Source organism: Rhinolophus sinicus, linkage group LG13 (genome assembly GCF_036562045.2).
Source record: "Rhinolophus sinicus isolate RSC01 linkage group LG13, ASM3656204v1, whole genome shotgun sequence".
Classification (NCBI taxonomy): domain Eukaryota; kingdom Metazoa; phylum Chordata; class Mammalia; order Chiroptera; family Rhinolophidae; genus Rhinolophus; species Rhinolophus sinicus.
The window spans coordinates 16,912,710-16,924,259 of record NC_133762.1 but is presented as its reverse complement, the minus strand read 5'-3'; the positions used below and the strand labels follow the sequence as shown (position 1 = coordinate 16,924,259).

The 11,550-nt window shown below is 60.7% G+C and overlaps 1 protein-coding gene across 1 annotated transcript; it reads right to left on the bottom strand.

Annotated features, from left to right (window-relative positions):
• Positions 1–418: 418 nt before the first annotated feature.
• STMN3 (stathmin 3) lies at positions 419–11,033 on the bottom strand. Its single transcript, XM_019753382.2, has 5 exons — positions 10,713–11,033; positions 4,717–4,812; positions 4,296–4,471; positions 2,745–2,936; positions 419–2,251 (listed from the first exon to the last, which is right to left on the bottom strand). Exons 1-5 carry the CDS (start codon positions 10,729–10,731, stop codon positions 2,192–2,194), a joined length of 543 nt encoding a protein of 180 aa, XP_019608941.1. The 5' UTR covers positions 10,732–11,033; the 3' UTR covers positions 419–2,191.
• Between the last annotated feature and the right edge of the window lie 517 nt (positions 11,034–11,550).

Genomic DNA, 11,550 nt, shown 5'->3' with positions numbered 1-11,550 from the left:
GTCTAGGATCCCCCCACATCCTAGCAAGACCCACAGCCCTGAGGTTGCAGTGAGAAGGGCAAGCTTCAGACCTCAGACCCTGACCTTGGGTCCGTAGCACCAACCTGGGCCAGCAGGTAGGCTGGGCCCTGGGGAGAGTAGGGACAGCCCCAGGCCAGCCCCGCCACAGGGCCCTGACTTCTCCCTCCCACGCCTGCTGTCTCCTGGAGCTCCGAAGGGGAAAGTGGGCTTGTGTGTCCTTTATACATTGATTCCTTCAAATCGCTGTTGTCACTAGAACTAGTCATAATCACGGTAAGAAGAGCTTGACAGCTGGGCTCAGTTCAGAGCTGCAGCCACACTCACCACTCACTCCCAGGCAGCGGCCTCCCAACCCATCCCCCAAGGATGCAGGACGTTCACTGGGATGGCGCAACTGTTGCTTAAACACACAGGGTTTTTTTTCTTTAATCGTTCATTTAATTTTAAGTTCACTTTCACTACGTGATGAGATGGGTGCATATTACACTAGGCTTTCACTATGAGAGAGCTGCCACGGCTAAAACAAATACAGCCCTCAGTCCCTTTCCGCTTCCCTTTCTGAGTCCCACAAAAGCCCCATGTGGGCACTGCTGGGTTCCACTCCTGGCTCATTGTTCCCTCTGGAGGGAGGCTATCTGGTGGGTCCCTACTTCCCCCTAAGCCCACTACAGGGGACCACCCCTTGCTCCCTGGCTTGGCCCCCATAGGTTTCTGTAGGATGTAAGCTGGGGCTTTGAGGGCTGTAGCCACCTGGTTTCTGAGGTGCTGGTCCTGGGTCCTGCAAGAACCTGTAGTCTGTGCCTGCACACTTTCCACCAAGAGGATGGTTGCAGGGCACCTGCCCCCAGGACCCAGCTGTGGGGTAGGACTGCTATGGAGAAGGGGAGGATGCTGCAGTGGCACAAAAAAATGGACAGCCCTCATGGCCAGGCAGGTGGCAGTCCTCAAAGGCCGGCACTGGGGGATGTGGCGGTCCCCGGGGCTGAGGGAGGGGAAGGAGCCCAGTCCAGGAGGGGGTTGGCAGGGAAAGCCTAGAGTCAGGCCTCCAAACTACAGGCTGGCCAGAGGGGGCCATGAGCCAGGAACACCAAGGATGGAACACCAGCATGGGGAGGTGGCTTGGGAATCCTGCCCCTGCCCCCTGTTGTCTGCTAGGGGCTCCCTGAGGGCCACCTGTGACTGTCACTCATAGGTGGCCAGAGGTGAGCCTGAAAGCCCAGTGGCCAGAGCATCGTGGGAGGGCACAGGGCACGGGAAGGGGCCAAGACTCCAAAGGGCTCTAAGGACAGGTCTGCAAAGTGGAAGGAGAGGACAGATGGCAGGAGCTGGGCTTTCCCCACACAGGTGTTCAGCCAGAGGCTCTTGGAAGGAGGGCACTTCTGGAAGGAGGGGCCAGTAGGGAGTGCCATGTTCCCCACAACCGTCTAGGCACAGCAGCCTGCTCTTGGGTCCCCGGTGGAGAGTGCCCACTCCCCTGAACATTCAAGCCAAGCCACATCCCACACCACCCCCATGCCAGCCACAGGTAATGACTGCAGGTGGTCCATACAGGTGGTCTCAGGACCCCTGGGCGATCACGCTAAACGGTGCTGCCGTCTCCACCCACCAGTTCCACTGCACACGGCTCCCAGGGCTGGTCACCGTGACAGGGAGGTCTGGCCCCACACTGCCCAGAGGTCCGTCTCCCTTTAACTTTTCCTCTCCCTGTGTTGAGCTCCTCTCCGACAGAAAGACATGCACGTGGTGTTGCCTTTGCTTCTTGGTTGGGGAGTGGGGGCTGGCTCAGTGGATGAACCTAAGTGATAAGGTGCTTACAGGACGACCCAGCATAAGGTCCTGTGTGTTCCTGCCACCACCTCTGGATTTACTGAGGTCACCATCACATCTAAGATGGCCACCAAGAGGGGACCCAGTCACTACCCTGCCTGGTACCTAAACTGAGGGACCGTGTGCTACATAGGCCCTGGCGGCTCCTCCAGGGAGAGCCTGTGGTCAGCGGCTGCCACAAGGGCTGGACAGCTCAGGGTGAGGAAAGAGAAGCATGAAGCTGGGACTGCAGGAGGAGAGGGAACAAAAGTCGCATCTAGACAGAGTTGAACAAAACAAAACCAAAACCCGCATGTGTTCTTGTCTCGGCTCGGGATCCAGGCGCCGCGGTGCCCAAAGCCCCTTAGCCCGACATCTCCTCTCGCTGCTCCTTGTTCCTGCGCACTTCGGCCGCGTGCAGTTCCTGCGGGGACGAGGCGGGGCTGGGTTGGCGGGTGGGGTCCTGCGCTATCCCCACTCGCAGCGGCAGGGCCCTGCCTCACACCGGACTGGCCCCAAGCAGGAGTTACCGGAGAGCCCGGCTGCGGGAGCGCTGGTGGTGCAGTGGGCAGGCACCAGCCAAAGGAAGGGGTTCCTGGGCGACTTCCCTGGGCCCCAACCCAAAGCAGCTCCTCCCCGTCTCCTAGCGCACACCGGGAGGCGCTTCCTTCCGAGCACGGCCAAAGTAACGACTGTCCTGCGTTACTGCGGTATCGACTGTGTCCCAGCAGGCCCGAATAACAGGCGTTCGTTCGTGCACCGCTGGAGGTGACCAGTAAGAAGTCCGCTGAGACCCTCCTGCTGCCCCCACCCAGCGCCGCGCCTGGAGCCCCGGCCCTCCCAGCCCCGCCCCCGCCCCGCCCCCGCCCCGCCCCGCCCCCCCCCCCGCCCCGCCCCCTCCCAGCCCCAGCGCGCACCTTCTCGCGCAGCCGCTCGCGCAGAGCCGCCAGGTGCGCCTCGCGGATCTCCTTGCTGAGCTCCATCTTGTAGTTGAGCTTCTCCTCCGCCAGGCGGCTGAAGTTGTTGTTCTCCTCCAGCGCCTTATGCAGCACCTCGCGCTCGTGCTCGCGCCGTTCCGCCAGCTGCTTCAGCACCTGCGCCTCCTGCGTCTGCGCGGGCGGCGGGTGGGCGCGCGTGAGCGGCGGCCCGGGGTACCCGGTCCCCAGCCCCGCGCCCCCAGCCCGGACCCCCATCTCGGGCTAAACCCCACCCCGCCGCGCCCCCAGCCCCACCCCCCCGCGTACCCAGTCTGTCTCCTCGCGTCCCAGCCGGGCCTCGGGCCCCCAGTCCGGAGCCCCCTGCGCTGCCATTCGGGCGGGCCCAGCGCCCATCGCCCTGCTCTGCGGCCCTCTGGACACATGTCCTCGAGAAGCTCGAGCCTACACTGTCCTGCGTTGGCGAAGGTGACCTCCTCTCTAGTCCCGGTTTGCCTGGCCTTCCCGAGTGTGAGCACCAGGTGCTGGGAGACTCCTCAGCCCCTACCCTGTCGGTCTGTCCATGGCCGCAGAGCTGCCCCCGCCCCGCTAGGCTGAGGGCGCCCAGGTCAAGAAAGCCCGTCCCCGCGGCTGCTAGGTGGACCTGCGCGCGCGGCGCTCTAGGAGAATGTTGGAGCAGAGGAGTCTAAACTTGGGGGCTGTCACTGAGCCTTCCGTCTCTTCTTCAAACGTTTGCCCGCTGAACACCAAGGCGGTTCCTAGTGCGCGCCAGGTGCTGAGCTTTCTAAGTGCTGGGGGCGGTGGACGAGCCCCCAGGACTGCTGGGGAAGGCACCGAGCTGGAGTGAGCAGCCTGGGGCTGCTGCAGGAGGAGAGACTGCCTGGTAACCCCGGAAGGAGAGCCTGAGGCTCCCAGGGGTAATTAGTCTCCTTCAGAAGGCCGCTGGGCCCCCATGTGCCAGTCCCTACTAGTAACTTTGTGAAGCCTACGCCCCCAGGTTTCACTGGGACCTGCTGTAAGGTGGATGGAGCCACTGCCCCTGTCCTGTGAGTTTGGGCCCCAGGACCCCAAGACTGACAGCACTTCCTTTTCTGTGTGTTTCAGTCTCGGAGGGACTGGTGTGAGATGAGGGGGCAGAGAGGGCCCTGGAGCCCTCCCCACTTGTCCCGGGGGCTCTCTGAGCTCCCAGCAGGTCCGTGTTTGCAGCCGCAGCACACAGAGGCCCTTCCCTCTCATTCCCTTCCCAGGAGAAGGATGCTTGCCCAGCCTCGTGTCCCAGGGCCACCAACTGACGCCCTCCTGGCCATGGCCAAGGGCACCCCGCCCCTCCAGCTGGCTGCCAGTTGGGCATCCTTTCTCCTTCCTGCCTCTTTCTAATCTCTCAGGAGGAAGTGCCGGGAGCCATGCGACCCTCTCCATCCCAGGCCGACCACCAAGCAGAGGCTTGGAGCACCCTGCAGCTTAGGGTCCGTGTCCACGGCCAGCAAGCCCTCCTGGCCACCTTCATCAGGACAGATGGCAGGCCCTCCTTACCTTCCTCCGCTCCTCAGCTGCTTCCAGCCGCTTCTGCAACTCCTCCAGGGAGGTGTCCTTCCTCTTGGGTGGGGAGGAGAGCACGGGGCTCTCCGGTGACAGGTCGGAAGGGGACTTGAGGATGACCTCAAAGCTCTGGCCAGAGGCCCTTTTGTCCAGCTGCTTCACCTCCATGTCTGTGAGGCAAGAGCAGATGGGAGCTTCAGGAGGGCCAGCGAGGAGGGGGTGGGCTGGGGCATGTTCCCAGCACACATCCAAGCCAAGGGCTGAGTGAGGGGGTGTGGCTGCTCATGGAGGTCCCCCCAGGCCTGAGCCCCCAGACTGGCCCCTCCTCCCAAATGCCCCCTCTCCAGCAGTCAGCCAAGCCAGGGGGTTGAGAGACCACAGGAGAGGGAGCAAGGCACTGGCAAGACACACTCACCCCCATACTGGTAGATGGTGTTGGGGTGCGGCTGCGAGTAGAAGCAGGAGCAGATGAGTGACAGCACAGACAGCTCCTTCATCTTCTCCTTGTAGGCTGTGGGCAGAAGCCAGTGTGAGCAGCCAGCCGGCCGGCCCCTGCCCCACCTCCACCTCCCTCCCCATCACTCTCCCATGCGTCTCCTGCTCCCACATCTCTTCTCTCTTTCTCCTCCCTCCCAGACATTGATTCTTTCCCTGGGCACGCCTCCCTGTGGGCCACCCGCAGTGCCCTCTCTGCCCCTGTCTGTCTGTCTGTCTGTCTGTCTCTCCCGCCCTCCTTTTCTCGCGGCATTTTCTGTCTCTTCCCCGTCTGTCTTTTGTTCTTTCTGTATGTCTCTTCCTCGCTCTGGGTCTGTGCTCATCCTTGTCTTTCTGGTTCTGCCTGTCACTCTCCTTGTATCTTTCTCTGTGTTTGGTCTTTGTCACTGTGCATCTTGCTGACTTTCAACACACCCTGCCCCTCTCCCCACATACTTCTGCCTACCCCTTCCTACCCTGGCCCTCTCACAGACACTTTTCCCCTTGGGCAGACGAGGCTGACCACATGACTGGGCCGGCACAGACGTGGAGCTTCCGCAGGCAGCACTGTCTTGGGCTGTACATTTGGGCAAAGCCCTCAGACCCTCTTATCTCCTCCCCTTCCGATTATCGTGATAGTAGTGCTGTCACCCCATGAAACCCTGGCCCTGGGCCCTTGGCAGACACACGCTTGTTGCCCATACCCAGGGCCGAAGGGAAGGGAGCTGTCCATTCAGCACCACAGCCCGCCATCTAGCCTTGCCGAGCAGCAAGTACCTACAGCCAGTATGCCTACTGCCCAACCAGAAAAGGAGTCGAGCCTGGAGGCCGAGACCCTGGGCCCTGCCTGGGGGAGGGGAAATGCCCACTCTCAGAATGGAAATAATTGAGCTATTCGCAGCAAGCCAGGCTCCAAAGTGGACACATTAGACCAGTGTCTCATCAGTACTCAGAAATCCTGTATGCCCAATGCTGTCACCCTCACTCAGTTACTGGGCCCAGGTGTCTGTAGTGACTTGTCCAAAACTCCTCGAACACAATCCCAAGTGGCCTGTGTTCTTTCCACCACTCCAGCAGGTCCAAAGACGAGGAGGCTCAGAGAATCATGTGCGGCCTCCCTGGCTGGACAAGCAGGTATAAGTCTCCAGAGAGACACTCCAGGGAGAGGGCATCTGGCTTCCAAGAAGGGAAAAGCATGCAGTTACCTACAGCATTCTTCAAAAGGGCAGACAAGAATTTGGACAAGTGTATCGAGGGACAAGAAACCTTCTGATCAAATTTCACACAAGATAGTGTTTTTAAAATGAGTGAACATGCAATTGGGGAAAGCATTGTGTAGAAACAGGACACAGGAGAGAAACGATCAGGCCCTGGTCTGAGGGGACACTCCCAGGGAGCAGGGTCCTCCTGTGACCAGCACAGAGAATGAGGTCATTTGATGTAAACATCCTGATGGCCCAGACTCTTTGGGAGAGAGCCCGAGAGGCTGAAAAGAGAACACAAAGGTATCCTGGGCAAGCTTCAGGGAGAGCCTTTGGGGAGCTTGTGGGGGTGGGGCAGGAGCAGGGCAAAAACACATCCTAGTCATTTGTTTTAAGAGGGTGGAAGGGAGCGAAGGGAGGGCCAGGTGGGGGCATGCCTCAAAGGGAATTCTGGTCTGCCTTGTCAGTTTTATTTTTTTACAAGCAGAATCTATTTATGTATTACTTATGTTATTAGAAATTAACTTCAAAAAGGAGGCAAAGGTGTACATGACAGGGCATGTGATGGGAGTTAGAGGGTATAAGGCCAGGCAGAACCAGCTCACCAGGGGCAGAAGACCAGGAGACACTTGGATGTGTGGAGAGACTGCAGAGGTAGCCAGCCCTGTGCTCAGAAGGGAAGGTGGGGAGGGGAGCAAGAGGGGGTCTGGATCAGGGGGCATACCTGGGTCCTGGGAAATGCCAGGGAAGAGGGGACCCCATCTAACCCTGCCAGCATCTCCCACCCTGGGAACAGACACCAGCCCTCAATCCTGACCTTTCAGGTTGTCCTTCCTTATCACATGTCAAACCTCTGAACGGCTTCACCTACAGGCCAGGACCCTGGGGCCTCACAGCTGCTCGAGCTCCTCTCTGAAATGTTCCCGGGGAAAAGGAGCTGTGATTCATTACAGACAAAGAACAAGTTTACGGACAGATGCCAGGAGGGCTCCCCTCCAGGGAACTGTCACTTTAGCACTGCACTGTCAGGAGAGAGGGTACACAAACGGGGCTGGAGACGGAGGTCACGCTGTGCCCAGGGGATGTGTCTACCTGGGAAGTGAGGGACTGTGTCCTGCAGCTGCAAACAGGGACACTGCTCAGTGTCTGAGGGCCACAGAGCTTCCCCAGGTTGGTTTCTCCCAGGTGATGGCCTGTGAGCAGCTTCCTTCCCAGAAAACCCGTCCTCATGAAGCCAGGTGGGAGGAGGCTTGAGAGTGAGGCCTGCTCTGTGGTCTGGCTGCAGGTCAGAGGGGACTGGCTGGCAGATGGGAATTGGCAAATGTGGAGAAAAGGAGCACGGGGAAACCCGCATGTGTGCTGGAGAACAGGGCCGGGCTCAGCTGCAGGCAAGGCAGGCTGTGCCCATCTTTTTAGAGCTGGAGGCGCTTAAAGGTCATATGTCATTGCAGAGAGAAGAGGTCGAGACCCAGGCCCATCCAGGCCACCTCTCCACAGACATAGCTCAAGCTGGAAGGCCCCCAGGGCCTCGAGGCATGGCCTGCCTTTTCTACCCCCTCAGGACCCTTCCTTCTGCATCACTGGCTTCAGGGGGTCATTAGAAACAGGTCTCTGCCATGACCCGGACGGTTTTCATCTCCCTCTTATATTAAATGTTAAATATGCAAAAATGCACATTGGCCTTTGGATCCTGGATCCTGGATGAACACGAGTTAGAAGAAGTCACCAGGCCAGCCTACAGCAGCATGGTAATAACACTAATACACTGGCACCCATCCTCCCAACAGACCCTCAGGACCAGCCTCAGCCTGCCCCAGCAGACACCCTTATCAGCCTCACTTCTACAGAGGAGAAAAGGAGGCTCGGAGAGGGCGAGTGGCCACCCAGAGTCACACAGCATGCCGTGTTGGGTCATGAGCCCAGACCTCTACTGCACTTTCCTGTGGGAGCCTCATAGGGGCAGGGCTCTGTCCAGAACTGGGAGGGCAAGGGACCCACGGGTGCCCACTCACCCCTAGGAGGGCTCTGGGGGCTGCCGCTAACTGCTCCCCAACAAAGGGAGCTCATTGCCACTCAAGCTGCCCCTCTCTCACAAGTGGGAGTCACCTCCAACAGTGCCAGGAGCCCAGCATGGGGGAAATGGCTGGCAGGAAACTGGTGAATACGGCTACAGAAGTCACGCTGCTTGGCACGGACTTGGCACTCACCTTTTGCCAGGCATCAGGCCAGGCACCTTTCCTGAAGTAGCTCACTCAGCCCTCAGCACAAGCCTAGGGGAGGTGCTGTCACTACCTTCCCCATCCCAATGGGGAAACTGAGGCACTGAGCATTTGGTAGCAGATGCAAGTCCTCGTGGCTGATGGAACCGCATAAGGTGCTGCATGAACGAGTCTACGAAAGGGTGTGAAGAGCTGAGCACCTGGCAAGGACACCAAGAGCTGGCCACGGCTTCCCAAGTAAGTCCAAGAGCTCAGCCCCTCAGGGACACTCATGGCAAAGGCGGTGGGGAAGGTTTTCAGTCTACACGGGAAGGGAAAGCTGCGGGCAGTCCTGCAGTGGCTATGGGACCATAACAGATGCTGACTCTCCGCCCTGGTCACCAAGACCACACACAGCCTACCAGTGAGCACGACAGGCACCCTCCACAGCACGAAGGCCGCGGCTGTTCCAAACAGAGAAGCCACAGCTGGAGTTCATTTAAACTGGTTTGGCCGCCCTTACGCACACTCTCAGGTGGCCACTTCTGGGCCAGGCCACTGTGTTATCAAACTTTGATGGGTGGAGAAGCTGGTGGTGAGCATTCTGTGGGGTGGCACTTGTGACGGAACCGGAAAGACCCAGCCCCTGTGGGGTAGGCCAGGGGGAGGCTGTCCAGCTGGCACTGCAGCCTGTCTTCCAGGCGGAGAGCATGCTGGACAAGATTAATCAACTGCATTTATGTTTTCCTTTTTGACACCAATGGCAATTCGGACACCCAGAAAAATCATGGGACCAAGCGTGAATCAGCAGTGCCCCAAAGTCAGGCAAAGAAGAGAGGGCTGGTGTCGGGGTTTTGAGGTCAGAGGGTGTCTGTGCCCAGCTCTGAATGCCATAGAAGGTGAGGCTTTGGCTGCATCCCTTCACCGCCTAATCTCAGCCTGCTTACTTGTCAGATGGGTGGCAGGAATGAGGCCTATTGACCAGGATTTTCACTAACAGGGTGAGTGAGAGAAAAGGCTGACTTCCCCTAGTGGCTGCCCCTTGTCCCGCAGCTCAGGCACAGGTGGTGAGCAAGGATCCCCTCAGGGGGGACATGGCAGCACTCTGACCACCCTCATTTGATGGAGGAGGGTATCATTCTGCCCAAAGCTAGTCCCAATATCTCTGTGAATGTCAGCGAGAGGGCAGGGGGCCAGATGAAGCCCAGAGGGACTAGACTCTCAGAAGGGGTGGGGAAGGGGTGTAGTCAGTGACGCACGGTTGTCCCTTCCCAGACGGATGCAGAAGTCACCGGGGTCCTGGAACCCGGAGGGCCTGAGGGGCGGGGTCAAGGAGAGGCACACGTGGGTAGGCGGAGCTCTGGAATCAGGTTAGCTAAGGAGAGCGGATCACGACCACCTGCCCCCAGGACCGAGGGAAGAGTGGGCAGGAGTGCAGTTCCTGGTCGGAGGGGGAGACGGCGTAGAAGTGGGGGGCCGCCTGCCCCTGCCGTCCCAGCGCCGAGCGCAAAGATGAAGCTGGTCCTGGGGCGGCTGGAAAGAGCAGACTGTTCTGGGGGAGAGCGAACCCCGCGTCCTCGCTCTGGGGGTCATCTGGCAGTTCCCCCACGTCCAGTATCTGCCCGGCGTCCACCACCTCACCCGGCCCCGTGCCCGCCCCTCCGCCGCAGCTCCGCGTCCGACTTGGGCCAGGAAGGTGGGGGATCGTTGCCCTCGAAGGCGGTGGATTCGCAACTTGGGTGTCGGGCGGCTGGGAAAGGAGGCGCAGACCACCCCATCCTGGGCGTGCTTGGAAACGGCGGCAGCCCCTCCCCCATCCAAACCCCGCTGCGCATAGGGCGGTGGCTCTTTTTAACTAGAACGGGTGGCACCATGTCGCAGAGGGTGGTCCCCGAGCTAGCAGCAGCGAGGGGAGGGGGCAGCGGCGAAGTGCGAGCGCCGCTCTCCCCGGTCCCAGCTCGGGTCCCTCTCCCCGTCCTATCGCAGCACCCCCTCCCGGGCGCTCCATTGGCGCAGGGAGAGCCCGGCGCCCCGCCGGTCCTGGGCTGGGGCTCCCACAAAGGTTCCCACCCTCTTCCCTGCCCCCCGCAAAGGCGCGGTCCAACCAGGGTCTGTGGTCGCCGGACGCGTCAGGGGACCCCGTCTGCACACGCGAGCGCTCCCACCCAGGGTAATCGGCCGCGCCCCTATCCTGGGAGCCACCCTGCCGCAGTCGTTCCAGGCCCTACACGATGTCGCCCCAAAGGGCAGTGCGACCCCGCGCCCAACGTCCCTACCCCGGGCGCTCCCCAGGTCGCGGGCCCTGCCCAGCGGCCCACGCCCGCCAGGCCGGAGCCTCAATCCCAAGCCTTAGGGCACCGGGTCGCCCCAACACGCGGCTCTGAACCCAGACGCCTGCGGGTTCGGCCCAGTCGCGCCCTGAGCCCTTGCAGTGCGCGGGATCGAAGATGGGAAAACAGAGCCTTCGGTCAGCCCCAGCCTCAGGCGAGGCCAGACAATGGCCTCTGCTCAGACCTGACGCGGGGCCGGGCGCCTACCGGACACGGTGCTGGCCATGGTGCTGGCGGCGGCAGGGGCTGCGGAGGCCGAAGAGGCGCGGGCGGCGGCGGGAGCAGCAGTCGGCTGAATGCTGCAGTGCTGGGGAGGGGAGGGAGGAAGGAAGGGAGGGAGGCGGCGCGGCGAGGGGTAGAGAGAGAGCGAGAGAGAGCGAGAGAGAGCGAGAGAGAGAGAGAGAGAGAGAGAGAGAGAGAGAGAGAGAGAGAGCCTGCCTATAGCAGGGGCTGCAGCCGTCAGAGGAAGACCGGTGACGGAGGGGGAGGGGAGAGCAGCCTGGGACGCAGGCGGAGTACTGCAACGAAATGCCCATCCTCCCACCGCTCACCGCAACGACCTGCCGCTCCCTTAACTTGGCTTTGTGCAGGCTGAGGGGTGATGATGGAGACAGCCCCTATTCCCCAGGATGGGCCCAGCAGGAGGGGATGGCTTCAACCTGAGGGTGGGGTCGGAGATCGCTTCACTGAGGCAGCTGGAGGCTGGGAGGCACCTTCTGTGTGGCCAGGTCTGTGCTGAGGGGAAAGTGTGTCATGGATGGTGGAGTGGGGGCTGGCCTGGAAGCCCTCTAAGAAGCATCCTGAAGGGTAAGCAGATTCTGAGGCAGAGAAGAAGCAAAGTAGGGGTGGTGCCCAAGGGCCTAGGACAAGGGCTTCGAAGGTAGAGGCGGGTTCCAAGCCCAACTCTGACAGCCACTTGCTGAACTCTCTGGGCCTCCATTTCTCAGGGTAAGATGACAATGACGTCCCCAGGTGACGGAGGACAGGTGTACACATTGGTCAGTGGGCGGGTGGGCGCTCTGCCTCCCCTCCTCCTCTGGGCTCA